The 22,329-nt window shown below is 49.1% G+C and overlaps 8 protein-coding genes across 8 annotated transcripts; 3 read left to right on the top strand and 5 right to left on the bottom strand.

Moving 5' to 3' along the window:
- Positions 1 to 1,220: 1,220 nt before the first annotated feature.
- N7508_008134 (uncharacterized protein) lies at positions 1,221 to 1,946 on the bottom strand (the record flags this gene model as incomplete). Its single annotated transcript, XM_058466198.1, has 1 exon — positions 1,221 to 1,946. The coding sequence occupies one exon, from the start codon at positions 1,944 to 1,946 to the stop codon at positions 1,221 to 1,223; it is 726 nt and encodes a 241-aa protein (XP_058317526.1).
- Positions 1,947 to 2,714: 768 nt separating this feature from the next.
- Positions 2,715 to 3,359, bottom strand: N7508_008133 (dynein light chain Tctex-type family protein; the record flags this gene model as incomplete). Its single annotated transcript, XM_058466197.1, has 4 exons — positions 2,715 to 2,996; positions 3,063 to 3,137; positions 3,190 to 3,228; positions 3,339 to 3,359. The coding sequence occupies 4 exons, from the start codon at positions 3,357 to 3,359 to the stop codon at positions 2,715 to 2,717; spliced, it is 417 nt and encodes a 138-aa protein (XP_058317525.1).
- A 585-nt stretch (positions 3,360 to 3,944) lies between these two features.
- Positions 3,945 to 5,274, bottom strand: N7508_008132 (FAD-dependent oxidoreductase; the record flags this gene model as incomplete). Its single annotated transcript, XM_058466196.1, has 2 exons — positions 3,945 to 4,688; positions 4,747 to 5,274. 2 exons carry the CDS (start codon positions 5,272 to 5,274, stop codon positions 3,945 to 3,947), a joined length of 1,272 nt encoding a protein of 423 aa, XP_058317524.1.
- Positions 5,275 to 5,720: 446 nt separating this feature from the next.
- N7508_008131 (Transcription factor) lies at positions 5,721 to 8,098 on the top strand (the record flags this gene model as incomplete). The annotated part of the gene is made up of 7 exons (XM_058466195.1): positions 5,721 to 5,747; positions 5,796 to 5,824; positions 5,878 to 5,982; positions 6,039 to 6,454; positions 6,505 to 7,229; positions 7,306 to 7,535; positions 7,591 to 8,098. 7 exons carry the CDS (start codon positions 5,721 to 5,723, stop codon positions 8,096 to 8,098), a joined length of 2,040 nt encoding a protein of 679 aa, XP_058317523.1.
- An 866-nt stretch (positions 8,099 to 8,964) lies between these two features.
- Positions 8,965 to 10,014, top strand: N7508_008130 (uncharacterized protein; the record flags this gene model as incomplete). The annotated part of the gene is made up of 1 exon (XM_058466194.1): positions 8,965 to 10,014. One exon carries the CDS (start codon positions 8,965 to 8,967, stop codon positions 10,012 to 10,014), a length of 1,050 nt encoding a protein of 349 aa, XP_058317522.1.
- A 2,249-nt stretch (positions 10,015 to 12,263) lies between these two features.
- N7508_008129 (uncharacterized protein) lies at positions 12,264 to 14,180 on the top strand (the record flags this gene model as incomplete). Its single annotated transcript, XM_058466193.1, has 4 exons — positions 12,264 to 12,388; positions 12,454 to 12,606; positions 12,673 to 13,134; positions 13,232 to 14,180. The coding sequence occupies 4 exons, from the start codon at positions 12,264 to 12,266 to the stop codon at positions 14,178 to 14,180; spliced, it is 1,689 nt and encodes a 562-aa protein (XP_058317521.1).
- Positions 14,181 to 14,712: 532 nt separating this feature from the next.
- N7508_008128 (uncharacterized protein) lies at positions 14,713 to 17,768 on the bottom strand (the record flags this gene model as incomplete). Its single annotated transcript, XM_058466192.1, has 6 exons — positions 14,713 to 15,424; positions 15,477 to 15,563; positions 15,626 to 15,633; positions 15,872 to 15,967; positions 16,432 to 16,807; positions 16,885 to 17,768. Coding segments are annotated over 6 exons (2,163 nt in total), but the record flags the coding sequence as incomplete, so codon positions are not given.
- Positions 17,769 to 18,676: 908 nt separating this feature from the next.
- N7508_008127 (formin-mediated actin nucleation enhancer) lies at positions 18,677 to 21,751 on the bottom strand (the record flags this gene model as incomplete). Its single annotated transcript, XM_058466191.1, has 2 exons — positions 18,677 to 21,625; positions 21,686 to 21,751. 2 exons carry the CDS (start codon positions 21,749 to 21,751, stop codon positions 18,677 to 18,679), a joined length of 3,015 nt encoding a protein of 1,004 aa, XP_058317519.1.
- Between the last annotated feature and the right edge of the window lie 578 nt (positions 21,752 to 22,329).

The raw sequence follows: 22,329 nt of genomic DNA, 5'->3' as shown, positions 1-22,329 counted from the left end.
CGCAAGCAAGGATAGGTGTTTTCTGGATATCTACATAGTGCCGCTGAGGCCCATGGATATCACTTTTTTTTCGATCTGAATTCTTCTGATGTTTTCTGATACCAATGACCGTTTCACGATGTGAAAAAAAAACATGCTCAAATAATGTTGTCAATAACACCGTGATCATGTTAGTTTTGTCCCCACAATTGTAGTAAGATCTAGTATTTCGTCAGCCCTGATAGCCACACGGACTATTCGTAGCCTAATGTCTTTACCAGGACAAGCTACCAAAGTTTCCATTGAACAGATGCCATTTTTAGCAGGGAGTCTCAATAAGCAGCGAGAGGGAGAAATGCAACAGAGGCGATAGGTCCTTTCTCACCCCACGTTCATATAATCTGAATGGCTCACCTGGGCCACTTGGAAATTAGCACAAAAGAGGTGAAAAAAGAGGCTAGTTCAGAGCACAAATAATTGGATGAAATGGAACATCCACTTTGAGAAACAATTTCTGCATGGGCATTGATATCATGCCCTGATCCCCGATGACTGTAATATCGAGTTCAATATTCCCGTGGACGACAAGGTTTCTGCTTCGGTCGCTATCGGTAATCCCGGCCACGTCTAACTCAGCACATATGAGGATATTCTGATGAGATGGGTGCGTCTTTGCTTTTTCCATACTTCACTCTGTGAGCAAACTTATGTCCACTGTTGTAGCAAAACAATTCCAATAACATTGGGGAGAATGGACGAGAAAAGAAATAGACAAAGTGGAAATGGGTCTCTAAATGCCAGCTCTCGTACTATGTAATCCTCAGTACCAGATATCAGCCACAAGTCGACACCGGTCAGAGTACATGGGGTAGTCTGGTTCCCACGCATTCTCAACATCAAGAGTAGCAAGTATTTACAACAGGACTGTCGGGAGAGTTCGTCGACTCGAGGTCCTCGGCGCAAGCCACCTGGCTAATCAATCGCCCACCTCCAAAGCCACTACGACGCCTCAGGTTCAAGGAAACAATGACTTAAACAGGGATGAAATTGGACTCTACAATGATGAAATGAAGATTGGGGATGGATGATGCATTCCCTCGTGATGCATGAGGTAGGAACTGAGAATACATTGTTGCGCATAGGCCCCGACGTTATTCTTTCCCCCTCAAGGACATAGGGCAACCTTTTTTCCCTTCACATTGAACACCATGAGAGCCAGGCATCCTAAATCGATCTATCCACTAACGGAGAGTGATTAGAGCCATAATGATCTTGCGGAATTTGGCGCTCTGGGGAGAATCGGAATCAGTGAGTTGGCGCCTGTACTCATCCAGCTCCTCTTCCCATTCCTTGATTGTGCGCGCGGGCTGCTTGTTATTCTCGCGTTCTTCGGCCTTTTTGCGTTCAAGATACTGCCAGTGTCGATACAACTGATCCAGATAGAGGGCATGAGCCCACTCCATGCTGGTCACTCCACGGACGTATTCGATGGCACCAGTGAATGGCTCGTCATGGGATTCCTCAAGCTCATTCTCATTCATGAAGTAGTCGCACATGAAGTTGATGGCGGCGGTCTTGTCGTCTTGCATGAGGTCAGCGGGCTGTATGTAACCGGGCCGCGGAACAAAGCCAGTCTTCACGGTCTCTCCAGGGGTGCTCGCGTCTTCAATTGCAGATGCATCAATGGCAGATGCCTCAATAGCAGATGCTTCAATCGCACTAGCTTTAGCTTTGGTGACTGCGTCGATGAGCTCAAGGTGATATTCACGGGCAAAACGTGAGGTCATGCTAACGGCTGCGTACATTCCATCTGTGCCGTTTCGAGCAGCGCTAATTGCAGCGGCCCTGCGAGCTAATTCTATGTTCATGGAGACAGCATCGGAATCGTCATCGGCAATTTGTTGGATGGAAGGACCGCTGGGATCGATGCCACCTTCATCATGCATGGAGGAACACTCGGTAGACATATTGAAGGTGGATGGGGTAATCTGTATCCCAAAAAGAGGTACTGTTAGCACACGCCATAGATAAATACAGGCCAAAGGAAATGTACCGGGTGTCAGAACAGAAAATTGAGGTGCTGCAATGACGAAGTATGAGAAGCAAGATATTATGGAGTGGACGAGCGCATGGAGTCAGCGCGCATGCGAAGTAAACGTAAACATGCGCAGAAAGGAAGAGAGAAGGCGAAAGAAAATCGGAATAAATAGATCAAAAGTTCGCCGGCGACATAAGCGGTGACATAGCGAGGGAACGATAATCACAACTGGAGTCATGAGTCTCTTTTCAATACTATTAATTATTAGACAAGTTCTATGCAAAGTTCTCAAAGTGATTACGCCATTTCTTATATGATTGGTGTCATTAGTTAGTTTTCTTCTTTCGCCTGGTTTTATGCTTGTTTTTCAAAGTGCCTCAGGTGAGCCATACAGATCATATAAACGTGGGAGGGGGGAAAGGACCTTTGACCACCGTTGTATTAGAAAACCTAGTCCACAGGATGCCCCCCATGCCGTCTGATATCTACGCTACTACCTAGCTTGTATAAGAACATATCAAAGGCTCCTTTGAACAGCTAGATGTGAACTATCAGAATACAAATAGGAAAAAACGTTGAACAGGAAATATCAATGCCAGATTTGCTGGTGATAGTTGATTATGGTATTCAAAGATACAACAAGAAGGTAAGTAACCAAGAGCAGCACGGTGCCATCTAGACAACAACGTCAATGCCCTTATACCACCGAGAACCAGGTAACGCAGACGACGACATCTAAGCCGCGGTCCTCAGCGCCCTCGTACTTGAAGGTCCACATGCCATCCTTGTTGACATCCCAGAAAGCACCGGAGGCAGAATGCATACCGCGCTTGCCGGCGTTGCTGAGTGCGCCCTCGGCGGCAGCGGTCTCGTCGATCACACCCTGCTGGACAATAGTGCTGTTCACAGTGAAGCGGTATGGAGGGGGCTTGGAGGCCTCGGGGGCGGTGGCAGAGATCAAAGCCTTGAGAACAGTGTTCTAAATGAACGTTGTTAGAGCCTGCGTCGCAAATCGCGCAGGGCGTGTTGATAGGTGCTTGCTTACAATGATCTCGGAGTTCCAGGTGCCGACAGCATCGTGCTCATAGCCCTTGCTGTTCTTGAGGGCCTCGGCGCAAGCCTGGTTGAATTGTTAGGTCCGGTAGCTTGCTGTTCTTTTGGGACACTCGTACCTCGGTGGTAATCTTGGTCAGATCGGGGATAGGGATAGGCTGTAGGCGCATTAGCCAAGGTCAAGACAATAGGACGAAGATGATATTAATGCTGAAATCATCTCCGTACCAGTGTTTGGCGCATGCGCCATATCGCGCGGTTGACGTACAGCAGCGGCCTCGACAGTCATTGTGAATAAAGGGATGCGCTAAGTGGAGGAATCGAAAAATACTGTGTATCAGATCGAATTAGTGCCTGGCCTTGCATAATTGGAAGTTTAACGCGTCCAGCCTCCATTGGAGCTGACATCATGTCTGAGATGCCACGGGTGATGCGCGAGCAATGCGGGGAGACAGGATGCCATTGATGGGGCATGGCGGGGCGAACGGGTCTGTAGACGAAGGAACAAACAGTGGCATCATACCTTGAATATTCTCAAACAGGTGAGAGGAGTATGATAGAGAGATGTAGAATTGCTTAAATCTTCAATGTTTGGATGTTTTGGTGGCATCATCATATCGGCGCCTGCCTCAAAGCGGTTTAGCGTGGCCTCGATCTGCCGGGCGGTGTGGATGTATAAACAACAGTCAACAGTCCGATTTCATCAGTCTAGGTATTGGCCCCTCTTCAATTTAACATGCAACGATAATAACATAGCATAGCGAATCAGTGGAACGTCTATATAGCCATAATACACTGACTAATAGCTCACACTCTCTACATAACACCATCTTAACAAATCTAGCCTATCTCACAAGGGCGAACTGGCAGTCTCTCACTTCTGCTGATAATCTGCAGCCCCAGTAGCATTCTTTCCGTCGTCTCCTCCAAAGATTTCAAATAACCGCGTCGTGGCATCCTTGGAAAAGAGCTTCTCGCCATTCTCGGAACTCTCTCGAATAAGGTTCTGTCCACGAACAAACATGTCCTTCTCATAAGCAGCCAAGGCCGTTTCCAACGATGACCTCTCAACATGAGCGAGGCTTACACTCTTTCCACAATACTCGACGATACTATCCAATAACATGACAGCATCAAGCATACTACAATTGACACCTTCACCGGCAAAAGGCGTGGATACATGCGCAGCATCACCAAGCAATGTTACACCGCCACCAGCATTTCGCTCCCAACCGACTTGCTCCGGCTCCATGTAGTAGAGGGGCCAAGGACGGAAGGGCCCTTCCGAATTTTCAATGAAGCCTTTGAGGTGAGGTGCGTAGTTTGCGAACAGCTCGTTGGAAGAAAGCAGGCGAGACCGCATAGACTCAGTCCTCGCATTAGCGTCGGAGTCGGCGCAGTAAGACCTTGGATAGAAGTCTTCTGGCACAACAAGTCCGAAATAAACTCGATAGCTAGCATCGCCAAGCTGCTGTACCGCGATCATCTTTTCCTCGCCTAGTGCCAGCGTGTTTCCTTTGCCAACGAGTTCGGTTGCCAGAGGGTAGCTAGGGTTGTCGTGGGAGAGTGCAGAATCAATATACATCTTTCCGGAGTATACTGGCTTTGCGGAAGTGAGCTATGAACGAATGGTCAGTAAAGCGTAGAAAAAGACTATCACTGACGGGTATACTCACTAAAGGACGAACTTTGCTCCAAGTACCATCAGCGCCAACAATAAGCCGGAACCCAGTGGACGAAGTCCCATTCCTAAAGTGAATGATACAAATTTCGGCATTACCGGCGGTGTCCCCGTTTGCCTTTCTCTCGATGGAGCTCACACCATGCCCCCATCGAATTTTCTCGGCGGGAATGGAGTCAAGCAACAACTGACGCAGCTGCAAACGATCGATCTCAGGACGGTCCCCAATCTCAGTGAAGTTGACAACTGTATCTCCAGTTGAGTTGAGTATACGGAAGCAGGCTGCATCCCAACGTGCAAGATCTTTGCTGAACTTGTCGAACAAGCCTGCCCGTTTGAGGGCTAGTTGGCCTGAGGTGGAATGTAGATCGAGTGTGCCACCTTGTTGACCTGGAACTGGTGTCGAGGACTCGTCACGTTCGAAGACGACATAGTCAGTTATGCCGTTTATTTCGAGGAGTCGTGCGAAGACTAGACCGCTTGGTCCGGCGCCAATAATTGCAATTGAGGGAGAAGGGTCCATTCTTGACGTTGGAGTGTAAATGATAGAAGGGTTATCTCGGTATGAGAAAACAGGTAAGTTATTGAGAGTCTAACAGGAATGATCATGAATACAAAACACCGAACAACGCAGATACTTGGTCCTTTTTATACTTCTAAGAAATTGCAGCATCCAGTCCGCCCATGGCCTAGGAAGATGCTTCGGGGAGAGGTTTCCGGTCAATTCGACTATCATTGGATTACATCGGACATCTTCGGTAATTTCACGCCGGATTTGAGACTGGTAGAGCCGTGACTATGGGATTATTCAGAAGGAATACTTTTCATTGGTTGGAGTCGGGGGCTCCGGTGCCACCCAATCAGCGGTCAGTATTTCGGACATCACCCGGATCGCCCTCTTGTCTCTTCTTTGTCTTGAACATTTTCGCAACTGGAAGATTTCCCAGAAAGCAAACCGAACCTCACAAAATGGAATCCCGATTCGCTAGATTCGCAGTAAGTAACTACACTGGTCGGGGGCTTGATCTTGGCTGACTAGTATAGTGTGACTTTTGCCGACACAAGAAACTGAAGTAATTTCATCCTGCCATTATTGAGAATGAAAATGTGCCTGACTACTCTGAAGATGCTCTCGAGAATTACCCAAGTGCAGCAACTGCAAACCTTGGCCCAGTAGCTGCAACTACCTCCGTGACAAGTCCTCATCCACCCCGCCGGCCTCTAATCCCATGTGAGAATGCACGCGGTTTCAACCCATGAACCTTCATGAAATACTAACAGACCAAGTCAGCAAGCATCGGAGCCAGAAAGTACCTTTGGTTTACGACTTCAACGCCTGGAAAATACAGTACAACAATTAGCGAACTCAGTCGATCAAGCCTTGCAGGCTATTCGGCCTATTTCTTCTGACAAAGGCAGCCGAAAGCGACCCTCATCTACGCAAGACCCCATATCTCAGAATAATATATCAGACTCGAAGCTATATATTGGTCCCTCGCATTCTTTTTCCTTCCTGAAGGAAGCGTCGGCTAACATCGATGCAATCGCCCAACCTGCCGGTGATGATACACGCCAGAGCGCCCACTCAGAGCTTCAATATCTTTCCAATAGTCTCACTACGGCGCGAGTTGAGCAACAAAAGAAGGAAGACTCAAATTCCTTTTTCATACCCTCCAGGGCCATTGGATATCGCTTGATTAGCCGTAAGGTCTTACGCCGCTTCGAGTCTAGAGTTACCACTAACGTCCTCCAGAAATTTTTGGCTATGCTGAGCTGGGTGAGCCATTTTTTACTCTTCCATCCGAAGACGTCTTGAGGCAGGTTGTGTTTGAACCACAAAATGTCCGAATGAAAGCATGGGTCGTCTACTTTAACTATATGATATTATCAGTCATGTCAAACGAGACTGGTGAAAGTGACGAGACATCCCGATTCCGGCGCAATATGCAGCTAGCACTCAACGACAGCAGTGTATTTCTCGAACCGCGTCATGTAAACGTGCAAGCTCTGGTTTTCCTAGCAATGCATGGCGAAGACTACGCTGCACCCAATCTCTCTTGGATGTTACTCGGACATGCATGCCGACAAGCGGAGGCACTCGGCATACATTTGCCATACCATCAACCTCCTGAGCATCGGCAGCAACGACTCTGTCTATTTTGGATGCTTTTCCTGATCGATAAGTCATGTTCTCTTGCATTCGGCCGTCCGGCATTTCTTCCCACGGCCTTGTATCAGAATGTCCCTTTGCCTGACCCGACCTTTATATTGAAATTTAATCCGCATGAGCGAGTAGCATTTGGAGGCCAGCAAGGGGTCTCAAAGGGATCTCAATTTGGTGCCGAAGTCTTGATGCGATCTATCCAGTGGGCTAAATTGGCAGGAGTGCTGTCGGATCTTCTGTCAACTGGCGACTCATCCAATGCAAGGGTTGAGATACGATCAAAGTTGGAGAGGTGGTATCTGGAAACAGATCGAGTTAGTAATTATAATCCTGGCCTCATGTTATACGGCATTAGAGTATATTTTTATTCCTTGCTAACAATATGACTAGGCATTGACAGAGATTCTCAGAGCTGAAAGCACGTCGGCAGATGTCAGCCAGATCAGGGAGATGTCGCTCGGTATCAGCAGCATCAAATTCCAGTATCTGCATTCTCTCATCCTTTTGCTGAAAGGCGACGAGTCCTCTTCGGCCCTTCGCCTATTCTCTGCCCGTGAAGCCATCTCGATATTGAGCTCCATGGTATCAAATTGGAGTTCTGTGTATAACGGTGTGGTCTGGTAAGTAGTAAGCCAGTATCCGTGACCCTTGATGACTCTAACTCAAGGTCCAAAGGCAACTACTATATTGCCCATTCACCCCATTTTTTGTGGTATTCGACAACATCATCCATCCACAAGACTATCACACTGCGACGATAGACCAAGATCTAGAGCTTCTGTCCGTAACCGTCAACTATTTCAAGGCTATGCAATCTCAGATGCGACTTCTAGCCACAGTATGTTCAAGACTCGAGCACACTGCAGCCATCTTTCTCAAACTGGCACAAAATCATGTTTCCCATCGAGCTTCGGCCAAGACCACTGCGCCAGCAGCACCCCACAAGCAATCAGCAAGCCACCAAAACTATAATCAGGCTCTTGCAGATCTGATGGATCTTGACGTGAGCGACATGTCCAACCATATCGAATGGCTTCCCGTGGATATGGATACGACATGGCCGTTGCCCGAAGCTGAAAAACACGACCCAGTTCATTCTCGTCCTGCTGACCGAGGGCAGATGTCAAGTAACATGTTTGATTGGTTTTCATGGGACTCGTATTATGCGGGGACTGAGGCATGAAAAATAATCATCGCCACTATGGCATTCTACTCGGAGTCCGAGGACGCCGATTCAAGCTGGATTTTCCTGCGCCACAGGCGATATGAGCATAACGATTATTCTGAATAAGTATATCCACATGGAAACTCTTTTCTGAGATTCTGCATTTGTAGACCAATGCGAACCACCAAATCAAAGCAGATTCGCCAACAACCAGTGGCTATGCCGAAGGTTGTAGATCTCCGCGCTAAGCCCGATCGGGTTGAATCCGCGAGGTAACCCATGGAAATGTGGGTCAGGCTGTGCTTGTGTCGCACTGCTAACCCTAACGGGAAATTGGTTTGAATTCGAGCTTTGGGAGAAGTTTGAGAGCTGAGATAAAAGGAGGCAGCTACCTTTTCAAACTCTGTCAGTTCTATACTGGTCGCCTGTATTCACTTTGTCAATCGTGATATCTTCTTCAGATATGGAAAGGCAAACTTTTACTATGGATCAGAATCCTCCACCCTATACCCCGTCGCAGACGAATCCTCGACATGCATCTTCTTCGTATCAGCAGAACTTCGGTTTCATGGGCTGTGATCCAAACCTGACCATGCCTTGTTACGACCATCGACCCCAGTCACAAACTCAGCAGCGGCATCCTTCTCAGTGCCAAAATACCAATAGCACATACCAACAGCCATGGGAGCCTTCATATCAAACTGGACCATCAGCTCGTCTATCATACTCTCCCCCTAGTCAATCACAGCACCAATACCAATCATACAGTCCGATACGCTCCCAAAGACCATGCGTCATCCCCCGTAAGAACAACCCATCTTCAAAGAAATCAGATTCTCTAACAGATAGTAATAGAAATAACGAAAGTCTTCGGTGGCCCGCACATGAGCCCCTTCGCCCGACCCCGCGTTCAAGAACTGGAAACCGAAACCGGACTCAGCGAAAGAGAGTTATTGAACTTTATCGACGGTTTAAACGAAGCATTCATGGCAAACCCCGCGCTCCAAGCAACGAGCCAAGTCGGTATGGTCGTTGGATTTGTACCGCTAGCTACAACGCAGATTATAGGTAGCTGCCTGGAAGCTGCTGCTGGGTTGGGGAGTGCCGGAGTCTCTATTGTTCGGACGAAGCAGTATCTGAAGAAGGTTAATCATATTACTTTCGGCCCAAGGGGGCTTTGTGCTAGAGTTGTGAAGACGGAGAAGATGCTTTCGCTTATCGGGGTCGGAGGAGCATTCTCCTCGGATCAGTATAGTGCTCTTGTTGGGAGGCAATCTTCCGATGGGGCTGATGTGAGCGCAATGTCTGATCCAAGGACTGATAATCCTGATCAGATGTTGACACAGATGCAAAGTCCTCTCGAGAAACGAATGGCGTTACTGGGTGATCGCGTCATGAGACTCTCATTCGATAACGTGGCTTCGCCGGCTGAAGGGGACAACTGGATGAAGAAATGGGGTGCTTACTCTGTGCAGAAAGCAGAGCAAAAGCAACTCAAACAGCTCAAAGAGAAAGAGACAAAGCAGAGTCGCAAATCCGAGAAGGTTTCAAGAAAGGCTGGACGGAAAGGGCGGAAGACTGATAATGAGATTGCCGATATCACGGACGAGATCGATGATCTTCAATATCAGATGCAGACCTTGGATTTGAGTCAGCGGAAAGATATAAAGACTGGGCGCGAGTTACGGAGAGATTTGAGGAGGCTGGAAAGAAAGCTCGCGGAGCTGGAGGAGGATAGAGAATATGATCTTTCTCGCAAGAGTAGCAAGGGTCATAAAAAGGAGACTAGGAGGAACGAAAAGGAAACAAAGAAGATTAACAAGCTCTACTGGATTGTTATCTTGACTGCGGATCAGAATCCTCCTGGTGAGGAACATGACTTGGAGTCGGAGGAAGAGGAGCAGGCTGTTATACATAAAACCTCGAGATCGTAGCACAATTTATACTTGCCACTTCAATTTTCTTAGTTTCAACTACAATGTGGAGGATGATCCCGAAGCCATAGTGTTTGATATAAAAAGGGCAAGGTGGTTCTAGGGTTCCACGAAAGTGTTAAAGGCCTATTAAAGTAAATCCGAAATGGCCCGGGGCAATTATTGTCGATAGAGAGTACATTTTGGATTGCGAGACTTCCTGTCTTTAGAATGGATACAAAACGAATTGTAGGCGGGTCCAAAAAGCGTACGACACAGGCTTAAATGATGACCGACCGGGTCACGTCCCTGATGGCTCGGATTGCTGTAGAAAGCTATCCAAATCAAAGCTCATGACGTGGGCAAGCTCCAATGACACAGGTGTCAGTCAAGGAAAGCAATAAGTTCCTCTGGGAGATGGATCGGCTCTGATGGCTCTAGGAGACCCTGGTGAGATCGTGGTCCATTTCTAGTCCTTTCTGCAAGTCAGACACTCATAGGCTGGTGGGATTCCCCGTCTCACTCCACAATCCGATCCGTGCAGTGGTGGAGTGTCCTTGGGACAGATTCACATTGGAAGGTAAGAACATTATCTTCTTTTGAAAATCAAAACGAAGTATTCCATTGCCGATTGTCCTATCCCATATTGTGGATCGAGACGCATCATCAATGCTCCAGATTGTACGGCTCCCTTTTGCTGTAATCTTCATGCTTTCGTCGTGTGAGCTTGTCATAGTTTGTCGTCTATCCATACAGATTCTATTGGATAGTTCGACTGCTTTTTCTAATCCTCGCTAGACATGGCCAATTTCACTTCGTAGCTTGTCTGTCTCGGGAAGCAATTGAGTCAGTAGGAATATTGATGGAGATGCATGTAGTATGGATCTAGAGCAGCTTGATAAAAAGTGGAGAAACAAATGATTGGAATAGGACACAAGCATACGGACAAAAATCTGATTATGTGGGGAAAAGGTTAAGTCTAGGGGAAGACCAATGATGCTACTTGAGGGGAATTGTCCCTACCGTTCTTACTGCCTTACATGGTGCTTGATCAATCCTTGGAAAGATGAAAGAAGAAAAAACGTGAAATATCGATCAAGGAAGAAACCACCAGTTGCAGAATCAAAAGAGGCTCGATCAAGAAGATGAGATATGTAGAACCCTATACAAGACTATCTAGCTATTGAAGAGTCGGTTGCTGTTGTAAAAATATCGAGTAACCTTTTCAAACAAAACGAACATATGGAGTTAAGCAGTCATCACATACTGAAGTCCAAACTCAAAACGATAGAGGATCAAAGTAAAAGTTAGACTATCCGGAATAGGGCGCTAATTTGTGCTAATTTAGTTCACCGGCATCTACGTCATATTTCTCCACCGAGTCTCAGTCAGGCAGCTAAACAGTTCGGATGACAATAAATGCCGCTTAGCTATGAGATATCAAGGAATTAGAAACATTTCGTGTCTTGAATGCCCTTGCCGGCTATTTTACATAGCGTAGAATGATGATCCCTTGTTTCGTGCCTAATAGCCGGGCCGACTGCTACATACAGCAGAGGACATGTACAGTCAACTAATGCAATATAAACTTTGAGAAAAATCAAATTCTGCTCAAAAGTTTGCGAAACTGTCAACCCCATCTATTTCCTGTGTCAAATTGTCCGTCTATAGCTATAGAGATTACCAGTACCGAAACACACTCCGCCTCATTTAGTGAGCAGCTAACCAAACATTTCATTCAATGTAAGCCGACCTCCGAATCTGCATATGACGCCATCAATCTAGCCATAATTACATGTAAAATGCTCAGAGTGGAACATGCGCATCCCTGGCGCGGTGGAACCTCGGCAGTGAAATCAAGGCAGGGAGCACTGAATGTAGTTCGCGGTCTGGGCAAAGTGGAAGGAACCGGTCAGCCAGAACGCCCAATATTGTGCAGGCAATGATGAAATCTTCTTGAAATAAGCTCCACCAGCAAGGAAGAGTGGAGTGTCGGTGGAATATCAGAACAGTCCGCCACTCCCGACCGGGTTCCCGAAAGGGGAGACCCAACCGCTTGTTGGCTCTCGGCATGCCGAGCGGAGACATCGGGATTGAATGAGGTTCCAACAATTTTTGGAGAAAATTGCATTTGGTAAAATTTGAGAATGATGCCCCGGCCAATCCCGGTCGGACCTGTTACTGCATATTATTTAATTTCTGTTTTTCTTTTTCTTCTTTGCTTTTTAATGTGACAGGTCTGACATTTGCAGTCTTTCAACATTTCCGTCATGGCTGGTCAAGATGAGATCCGTGGCAACTCAGTCTATGAGACTGAGCAGACTGTTGAATCTAAGCCTGCTGATGAAACGCCAATTTCTAAGCAGGTTCCCAAGCCTACGGGCTTCATGGGCAAGTCAGTAACCCCAATTTTGAGACTTACCTTTCCCCGTGGGAAATCATGAACTAACGATACCCCAGACTCAAGGGACTGATAAACCAAGATGTTCGTGCTGAGATGCCTGCTTATAAGGATATCATCATTCACACCTGGGATGGTCCTGATGATCCTGAGAACCCTTTCAACTGGGGTATCAAGTACAAATGGCTGCTGACCATCACTGTCTGCTTCATGTATGACAACCCCCATTCCAACCCGACTTTACTCAAACAAAGTACCAATAACTAACACACTCACAGCTCCATCTTAACCGGTCTCCCAGCCGGAACCTATGGCTCCGGAAACGACTGGATGGAAAAAGAGTTCAATGTCCAGAACTCTCCCTTCCCAAACCTGTACTGGGCCACCACGTCCTGGAACATGGGCGCGGCCTTCTGGCCCTTGATCTTTGTGCCTCTCACCGAGTCTTCTGGTCGTATGCCCGGATACTTCGTGGCGTATATCATCCTAGTCATCTCGCTGTTCCCGTCTGCATTCGCTAAGAACTTCGCGACCCTAGTCGTGACCCGGTTTTTCGGTGGCGGTGCTTCCTCCGTCTCGATTAACATCGTTGGTGGAAGTATCAGTGATGTCTGGCTAGGTGAGCATGCACGCAGTCTGCCGATGTCCATCTTCGGTTTTACTAGTGTTGTCGGTATTGCATTGGGTCCTTTCATTGGATCTGCTATTGTGCAGATTCCCAAGCCTGAGCCATGGCGTTGGTGAGTACCCCCCTCCCCACCTCCTCTGCCTTTCTATATCAAACCAAAAGATATATAATTCAGAAAGAAGAAACATCCATTTAACATTCTACCACAGGATCTTCTACATCCAAATCATCTACAACGCAGCCCTAATCCCAGTATTCTGGGTAATCCTCCGCGAAACCCGTCCAGACGTAATCCTCAAAAAGCGCGCACGTAAGATCCGCAAGGAAACCGGAAAACCAGTCTACGCTGCCGCCGAAATCGACGCACCAAGCAAATTCCGCCTCCTTCAAATCTCCTTCCAACGCCCAACACGCATGCTAACCACCGAACCGGTGGTAATCTTCTTCACGCTATGGATCAGTTTCGCCTGGGGAATCCTGTACCTATTCTTCAGCAGTGTAGTGCAAACCTACAGCACGAACTACAATTGGAGCACACTGGCAACAGGATTGGTGCAGCTAGCCATCTCAGTCGGAGCAATCATCGGAACGATCATCAATCCCCTGCAGGATTGGTTCTATTTCCGCTCTTCGCGACGCAATACCGAGAAACCCGGTCGTCCTATTCCTGAGGCGAGATTGTACACTTCCATACCAGGTAGTCTACTCTTCGCTGCGGGATTATTCTGGTATGGATGGGCCAGTCAGCCCGATATCCACTGGATTGTCCCGACGATCGGTATCGCCGCTGCCGGTATTGGCATTTACTCGATCTACATGGCGGTCGTGAACTACCTGACTGATGCGTACGAGCGCTACGCGGCGAGTGCATTGTCTGCAGCTTCGCTGGGCCGGAATTCGTTTGGTGCTTTCTTGCCGTTGGCTTCGCCGCAGCTTTTTAGTAACCTTGGTTTTGGCTGGGCTGGTACTTTGCTGGGCTTTATTGGGGTTGCGTTGTCGGTTGTTCCTGTTGTGCTAGTTATGAAGGGTCCGCAGATTCGGGCGCGCAGTACGTTTATGCGCGAGGCTATGTGGGAGCCTGAGGAAAAGGTTGAGGTTGATGATTCTGGTAAGGGAGATGGTCCTACTGCGGAGAATAAGGAGGGCGTAATTGTCTAGATAGGGGTTGGGTTGGGTTGGTTTGATGGTGTATGCTTTATGTGTACTGCATTCTAGTTTGTTGTTTAAGCAGTTTATAATTATATCTGCAATCTCTTGTTGATTTTCTGTCGCATTATAACTAGACCTTTTTCCTATTATCTAAAAATTGGCTCTCCTGCCAGGAGCGAATTTAATTTTGATACATCACAGCCATGTAGACTGCTACTCAATTTACTAATCTAAGCATCGGAGGAAAGAAATACGAAATCTTTGTTTTCTATGTGTATCTCGCAACCATGTTATATATCAAGACAAGGAGCATAGAGAGACAAGAAATCGAATCAAAACGTTCTTCACATGCACATGCTCTATCAATACTGAACCCAAGATGAAAAGGCTATTCGAAGAGGGTATCGGGGCAAAGGGGTCAGGGTCAGGGTGAGGGGACAGGGGAAGGTCCATGGTAGGGTAACAAATTGCATTCTGCTTTTGAGAAACACCTTCAACATTCAACCGCAAACACATTCACATTCATCTAGAATGGATGTATTTACTCGCCACGCATGCCACGGAAGAAGTCCATGACACCGGTGAAGACGACGAGCAGGATACCACCACCGGGTCCGAGACGCAGAACCTTAGGAGTGAAGCCCTTGTACAGAGCGGAAAAGCCCTCCTCCTTCATAACGGTGCCAATGGCGGGCCAGGCCCAGTTGTACTTGGGGGTCTGGCCGGCGACCTTGGAGGTGTTCTGGATACGAGACTTGACGACATCCATGGGGGTGTTGAGGACGGTACCGGTAATACCACCGATGGTACCGGCGATCAGGTCGTTGCGGGTCTGCTGACTCTTGTTACCGGGCTCGACGGCGGGAAGCTGAGCGCGGACCTGGAAGATACAGCCGAAGTAACCAGCGTTCCAGAGGATGTGGCGCCACATTGTCGATTCGAGACCGTTGTACAGGGCCATGGGACCTTCCTGGGCGACGATCTTCTTCACAACATCGAACATGCCGTTGTACTTGTGAGCCTGGGCCTTGTCCTGCAGACGAATCTTGACGAGCTCGAAGGGAACGACGACGAATGCCTCGGTGGCACCGGCTGTGGCACCGGTCAGGGTAGCCAGGCCTTGGGTCTGCTTCTCAACGCCGAATAGGCCACGGTAGAAGGTGCCCCAGCTGTCGTTGGCGGCGAACTTGGTCGCACGCTTGGGAGCTTCCATCAGAATGGGGGCGGAGATACCACGATATAGACGGGAAGCACTGTAATCGCTGATTAGCGATATCCAACGCGGATCATTGGGCCATAACATACCCTTCGTGCTTGACAATCTTGCGGAAGCAATCGAACATGCCATTGTAGTGCTCAGCACCGGCAATAGCGGTCTTGGTCTGGAGTTGACTGTAAAAGAACAAGGTTAGCCAATGTCATGCGACCTGCTTATGCGACCGGTAGTTGCTTACATTCGAGTCTTGATCACGTCCAATGGGTACCTGCAAGCCGCGCATTGTCAATTGAGTCCTTTGCCAATATCATACCAACTATATCTGCAAGAATATGACCTAAAAGGCCAAGAAAGAGAGCAAGGAAGCTGCATACATGATCAAGATCTGCTCGTGCGGGGACGCATTAGCCACCAGAATTCATATCGCGGGATTCCAACACAACAATCGAGCGTCGGAACTGCTTGAAAGCATGGATCAACATACCTCGGACACACCAGCCACCGCGCCGGCGGCGAACTGGTAGACGAAGGGAAGGGGCTTCTGGGGAGCGTCGGACATGATGGGCGGAGGCTCGGAGACCTGTCAGCCGGTATGGCAGTTAGTATGGGACGATTGAAGAATTGAAAGCGCATTGAGGGGAAGTCAGGGAACTAGAAGTAAAACAAAACCAGCAACTTACCACAAAGACCTAAAAACTGATGTGAAGAAGTGAAGTGAGGAGAAGAGAAGGTTACCGACGTCGGCGAGATTCGGTGATCCGAGAACAGCAACCGGTGCTGCGTTTAGCCCGATTACTAATGACCCCATGGGGGAACATTCCACGGATTGAATTGCTGTTTACGGACATCACTTCATTACTCTATGGCTAATTACATTAACAACCCGCCTAGAATACCAACTCCAAGTATAACCCTCGATATCTCCCGTCCAATCCCCGCTCCATTAGTAGCCTGCCCCTTCGCAACGGTCGTCGCAGAGGCAGTATCAGTCGCTGTACAGCTAGCACCACAGGCAAAGCCTGTAGGACAACATCCCCCGCCTACAGTATCTGCACAGCTAAACCAGCCATTGGCACAGCGGTTTCTGCTCCCACTGCCGCCAGCGTTCTCTGTTGTAGAAGCAACAGGCGCAACGATCGTCACACCGTTCGATGTCATAGTTGTAGAAGATGTGGTTGGGCATGAGGTCGTATCACAGTTGCGGCCTGTGCGGCAACAACCTCCGTGATAGACGGCGGAACAGGCGTAGAATCCTGTAGGACAGACGTCGTCGCCGGTAGTTACGCTTGTTGCTGTCGATCGGTTCGTTGGTCGAGCGGGTGGAGCTAGACTGTCTGTTGTTTCGGTTGCTGTTGTTTGACTTGACTTTGATGTCGATGTTGAAGACGAAGTTGAAGAGGTGACAGTACTCGGCACCGGACTAGTCGAGTATGTCACAGTCGATACCATAACCGTTGAATGAACAGTCACAGTAACAACAGTGATGTATGCACCTACCAGACCCAAATTAGCATCTTCCATCCACATATCCGCCGTATATCACCCTTCGCGATAGAGTAGAGATATATGAAAAAAAAGTACTTACACCCCCCAGCCACACAATCATACCCAGGAATACAACACCCACCCCCAAGAGCCGAAGCACAAGCCGAATACCCACTCGCACACGACCCAATCATCCCCGAACATTTCTTCCAACTAGGACAACACCCGACAGTTCCATGTCCGGTATCAGTGACAATCTGACACGTCTCTCCAGAGCCGCAACAGCGATCGGATCGGCCGATGGATGTACATGCCGATGTACCACTAGGACATTCGAAGTTTCGCGCTTCGAGACGGAACAGCGCATCAGAAGCCGAGTCTGTGTCCGAGTCCGAGTCCGAGTTCGAGCTCCCGCCTGAGAGTTGAGAGAAAGAAGGCTCGAATGGGAATGATTGAGCGATGAATTGGGCGGATGTGTAGTCGTATTCATCTTCATCTTCCTCACCATCTTCGGTATCGGGTTCTGTAGAGAGACTACTACTCCCATTCCAATCCCGATGATACAAATCCCGACCCCGTAATCGCAATCCACTCGCTGAGTCTGAATTCCCATTCTGATTCTCGAAATACCAATCCTCAAAGAAGAATTTCTCGCCTTCGTCTGCGCTCATCTTTCGAACGCCGCTCGCAGGGCCGGAAGCTAACTTTGATGCGATAGCATGGTGCAGGATGAACTCTGCCGGTGAGGATGGTGTTGTTTTTATTGTTGTTGATGTGCCATTTCCATTAGATCTCAACACTGGGCCTGCTGACGACTCTGCGCTTTGTGCTGTGTCTAATATTGACAGCCATACGCTCAGGAGTGGGATGAGATGCATGGCTACCTGGGGTAGACCGCTAGTTGTTGTAGATCGTATTCCAATCCGTCTCTTGTGTTGAAATACAAGCTAGAGCTGAAATTGCGGAGCTGTGACTGGTGACCGTGTCGAACGAACGGTCCGTGTCTAGTACGGGATAAATCTGAGAAACCGTAAATGACCCAGTCGAAACAGAAATCTTGTGCTGAGCCGGTTTTGTTTGGATATGTTTTGGTGTTGGTTTTGGTCTTGGTACCCGATGTTGATTGTTGACAAAACAAAGCCTTAAAGTGGATCCTGGGTTTGTACTGTGTGGGTATGGATTTGATGTTGAGGGACGTTGATAGATCTACAGATCTGAAAATCTTTGGGAGGGTTGGGCTGATCTATAAAGAAACCTGCTTGGTCAATTCCGATGGCTGGGGTTTCGGATCTGTGCAGGCGAGGTGCAGGCGCTAGTTTGGGCTTGAGCCTCGTGCAGCTTTTGTTTGTTTGGCCAATCGGGTGTTGGTTTGTTCTTTATTACATGGGTTATTTGTTATTTGTTGACTACAGGTAGATTCATGTGTACAAGTGAATCGAGTCAAGTCCAGCGCACGTACTATGTTAACTTACACATTACATGATACATACAACAACAAGCATGTCTCATATCATTTCAAAATCAAGGACTAAATGCAGGAAGCCACAGAGTGTGGTAGGGTATCGTCAGTAAATGACATGAGAAATCCAAACTGCAAGGACCGGCACAGGAAACACGCCGAAGGATTCGCTAAAAGGACATGCGAAATGAGAGCCCCGATGCCATGTCCGATGCAGAAAGAAACAAAAACATCTAGGAAACCGATGCGGTGTGGTGTGGTTCACCTGAACAAAGTATGAAATCGCTGGTAAGGAATGGCTGGTGACGGGCAGAGCTGTCGGGAATTGGGGATGAATGAGTATGCCTAGAGCAAGGCAGGCGAAGAGGGGAGACCGTCGGAGCCTTCTTTCTTTTCCTCAGGTTCGGCCGGTAGTGGCTTTTCATCGCTCGCCGAGTCCTCCTTCGCTGGCTCTTTGGCGTCTTCATCGTCGGCTGCCTTCTCGGTGTCACCCGATTCCTGGGCATCACCATCACCACCATCGCCCTCACCCTCTTCCTTGGCCTCGGTAGTCTGTCCAGCCTGAGCAGCGATAGCTTCCGCCTCCAATCTCGCCATCTCAATATTACGTGCTTGCTGCCTCTCCCAAACTTCCCTTCGGATGCGATCATCCTTGGCAGTGCGAAGGCGCTCAGTCTCTTCGAAACCACCACTCTTCTTCAGTTTTCCTTCTTCAACAAAGGCCCCAAGTTCCTTCTGGAACAGGCCAATTCGTCGCGTCTCGAGCTCCTTCGCCCGAGCTTTCTCTGCTCGTTCAATCGCCTCAAGTCGGCTTTCATGGTTGGGCTGCAAGGCGCGGACTTCACCAAGAACACCATCCTTGGCCTTCATTGGGTCGACAGTGGGATCAATTCCAAGAGTCCGAGATGGAGCACGTGCCGCACTGCCGGGGGTTCCGTTGGACATGACTTGCTCCTTGGTAGCTTGCTCGACCAATGCAAATGTCTGGGTAGCCTTCTCGAGATCGTCTTGTAGATCGGCAGCCAAGTCTTCCTGCATGGTAAGCTGGTCTCGCTCCTCGCAAACCAACTGCAACTCCTTCTCCCAAATCTTGGTCCAAATGGGCTTCTCGCGGCCCAAGAAGTCTTGCATTTTCTTGATCTCCTTCATGACTGTGCTGATGTCGCGGCTGACACCCTCCAATTGTCTGGGAAGAGGACGGACACCACGGGTGACCACGTCCTTACGGAGATCCTCAACCAAGTCTTGGAGATCATCGACACGAGCGACCAATCGCTCGGATTCACCTGCAAGCTCCTTCTTGCCGGTGTTGACGCGAGCCCGGCCGGCGTCGCCTTCGTATGATGGGATGGTGACGTCTTCGGCAGCAGTCTTGACCTTACTTGCCTTGGCACGAACAGCACTCATTGAGGTATTGACATCTGCCGTAAAGTTAGAGTAGGTCTGTCGCAAAACAGCCAGGTCACGACGCAAGCTTTGTAGTTCTGCGAGCTGGCTACCACTTCCAGCAACCACTGCATTCGAGCCAGTGGCAGCCGATTTGGGAGGGGCGGCAGCCAGGCGTGCTATTTCTTTGGCAGCCTCGACCTGGCGTTCTGAAACTCGTTGGATGGCGTTTCCCTGGCCAGAGAGAGCCTCCTTGACACCTTCCACGAGAAGACGCACGCTTCCAAGGCCGTCGTCAAAGTGCTTCTTCACCTCATCCAGGTTGTCCACGTTCAGAACCAGGACGGACCGGTCCTTTACATCATTGAGATCCTCCAATTCATGACGGATACCTGAAATTGGGTCTTGGATGTAGATTTCAGGCAGGTCCACGCCGTTGTCGTGGGTGTTCCAGGCGAATTTTTCAATGAATGCAAGTTGTAGACGTCCAATTGTAAGTTCTGCAATGCCATCCGGGAGGACATACTTCTTGATTTTGCTCTTGTATTGCAGGAACAATGTAAGCTCCTTACCGGGCGAAGGCTGTTCAGTAGAAAATTGCGCAGCCGAAGGAGGTGTCGCGATCTGGGATGGTCCGAAGATGTCACCCTTGGGAGTCTGCGGTGCTGGCTTCGCGGGCTCAAAGGCTTCCTCGAGCGACTTCTCCTGGGGTTGGGGGACGATTGGAGGCGGAACAATAGCGGATTCTCCGGAGTTGTGCTTGCTCCCGGAATCATCCTTCTCGGGCGCTTCGGGTGCAGTCTCAGCAGCTGGTTCTGGAGCCTGCGCCGTAGATGGCGGTGTTGGTTCCTCCTTCACCACATCCGGAATTTTTGCAGGTGTCTGCGCCTGTGCGCCCTTGGCGGCTTCTTGGAGACGGTTGTTGGATCGTTGTCTTGTGTGAGTGTAAGAACCTCGAAGGCGAACTGCATTTAGCGATTCACGGACATCGCGGCCACGGTTGGGGATGGGAGAATTTTGGGTAGGGAGGACGGGAACACCGTTGGTGGAGGTGCCCAAGTGCTTCTGGATCTGGTATGCGGAGAATCGACGAGATGCACGTCGTTCAAGCTCGCCGCTTCGCTGTAAGGCGCCCAGTGCATCATCCTCTTTTGGTGGTGGTGGTGGGGGGGGTGGAGGTGCAGGGAATCCAGTCGGGGTTGTATAGGTAGGGGGTTGGGTATTAGCTGGCCGAGGGGTTGTGTCACCCTCCATGGGGGAGGGCTGAGAGAGCATTTGTTGCGCCTCTCGCCGAGAGGTCTCTCTTTCGGTGTAGCTGCTGCCCCGTGTGTCACTCGCCGAAGGCGCCGAAGAAGTTCGATTGATGGCCGGTTGGTCCTCCAGAGAGCCACCGCTACCAAATCGTCGGTTAGATCGTTTCGGGGACTGGGCTGTCGATGGCATCGTAGAGGCTGCGGCTTCATCATACAGCTGGCCGATGGCCTGTCCGCTAGCGATGCTTCCCGCACTGGCCTGCCGCCCTGTCGAAGGCCTGCCATCATCGCGTTGCTGCCGTGAGCGTAAACGAGCCTGCTTCTTCTTGAGTCCATGGAGAAGATTTATTATGATATCGCGGATTCGGGGGAGATATCGATCGAGGCTTTGCGCGGAGGCATCTTGGCTGAGGGTGTCTTCAAGGATGGTCCGGAGGAGGTCAGGAACAGGGCCCAGGTCGGAGGTATCGACGCCGATAGCACTAAAGGCCCTACAGGCCAGGTTGAACTCATAACCCAGTCGCACGTACACGTCCGAAACATCGTTTTCCGAGGCCTGCTTGCGGGACCATTGTGTGAGAGTTTCAAGGAGTTGTTTTGTCGCGACTAATAGATGTGTTACGCTCTTTTCGATTTGAGATATTTGTTTATCGGGCTATGTGGCAATGAATGACTCGTTAGCCAGTGCAAGTAATTGAGTGTCAAAAGTACATACCGGGTTCTTGCTTGACTGTGACCGAGACGAGGCGGAGGAACTGCGACCAGATTGTTGTGAAGACATGGATGCGGATCCAGACACCGAGGGTCGCTGGGGAGAAGTCTGTTGATCCGGCTCTCCAGGATAGGGGAGACTTGAGGATTGCATCGGAAAGGTGGAAAGAGGGAGGGAAGAAGATGATGCCCAGCCTCCACCTTACCGCGTCTGCACAGCTGATCGGCGTTATCACTGTATTCTCTATTACCATACAATGTAATGTATCAGGGACCAGGCCAGCGCGTTAGTTTAATATTGGGCACGAAGTAGAATATACTTAGGTTAAGTTAAGTAATCGCAGAGCATCACATGTGCGTCTAGTTCCCCTATATTCCCGGTATGCATCCATTGTAGCGAATTACAGCCATACAAAGGCTTAGAAAGTCTCAAGTCGGACTAGTCTGGCATTCGGCAAGACCCGCGTTTATCCACATAGTCAGGGTACTGAGCATTTACCCTATTGTATAGGTTAGGCATGGGTCTACACCTACTATAGTAGTAGTACAGACCCCAGTATGGGTTAACGTGTTATACATCTTAAAACCTGAGCAAAACAGGGGAAGAATAACGTAATCGCATACAAATATACATAGAAACCAAGTGCG

The sequence above is a fragment of the Penicillium antarcticum genome (assembly GCF_028974205.1).
Source record: "Penicillium antarcticum strain IBT 31339 chromosome Unknown utg000008l_segment0_segment0, whole genome shotgun sequence".
NCBI lineage: Eukaryota > Fungi > Ascomycota > Eurotiomycetes > Eurotiales > Aspergillaceae > Penicillium > Penicillium antarcticum.
Note: the sequence above shows the minus strand (reverse complement) of the source record. Positions and strands in the feature narration are given on the sequence as shown.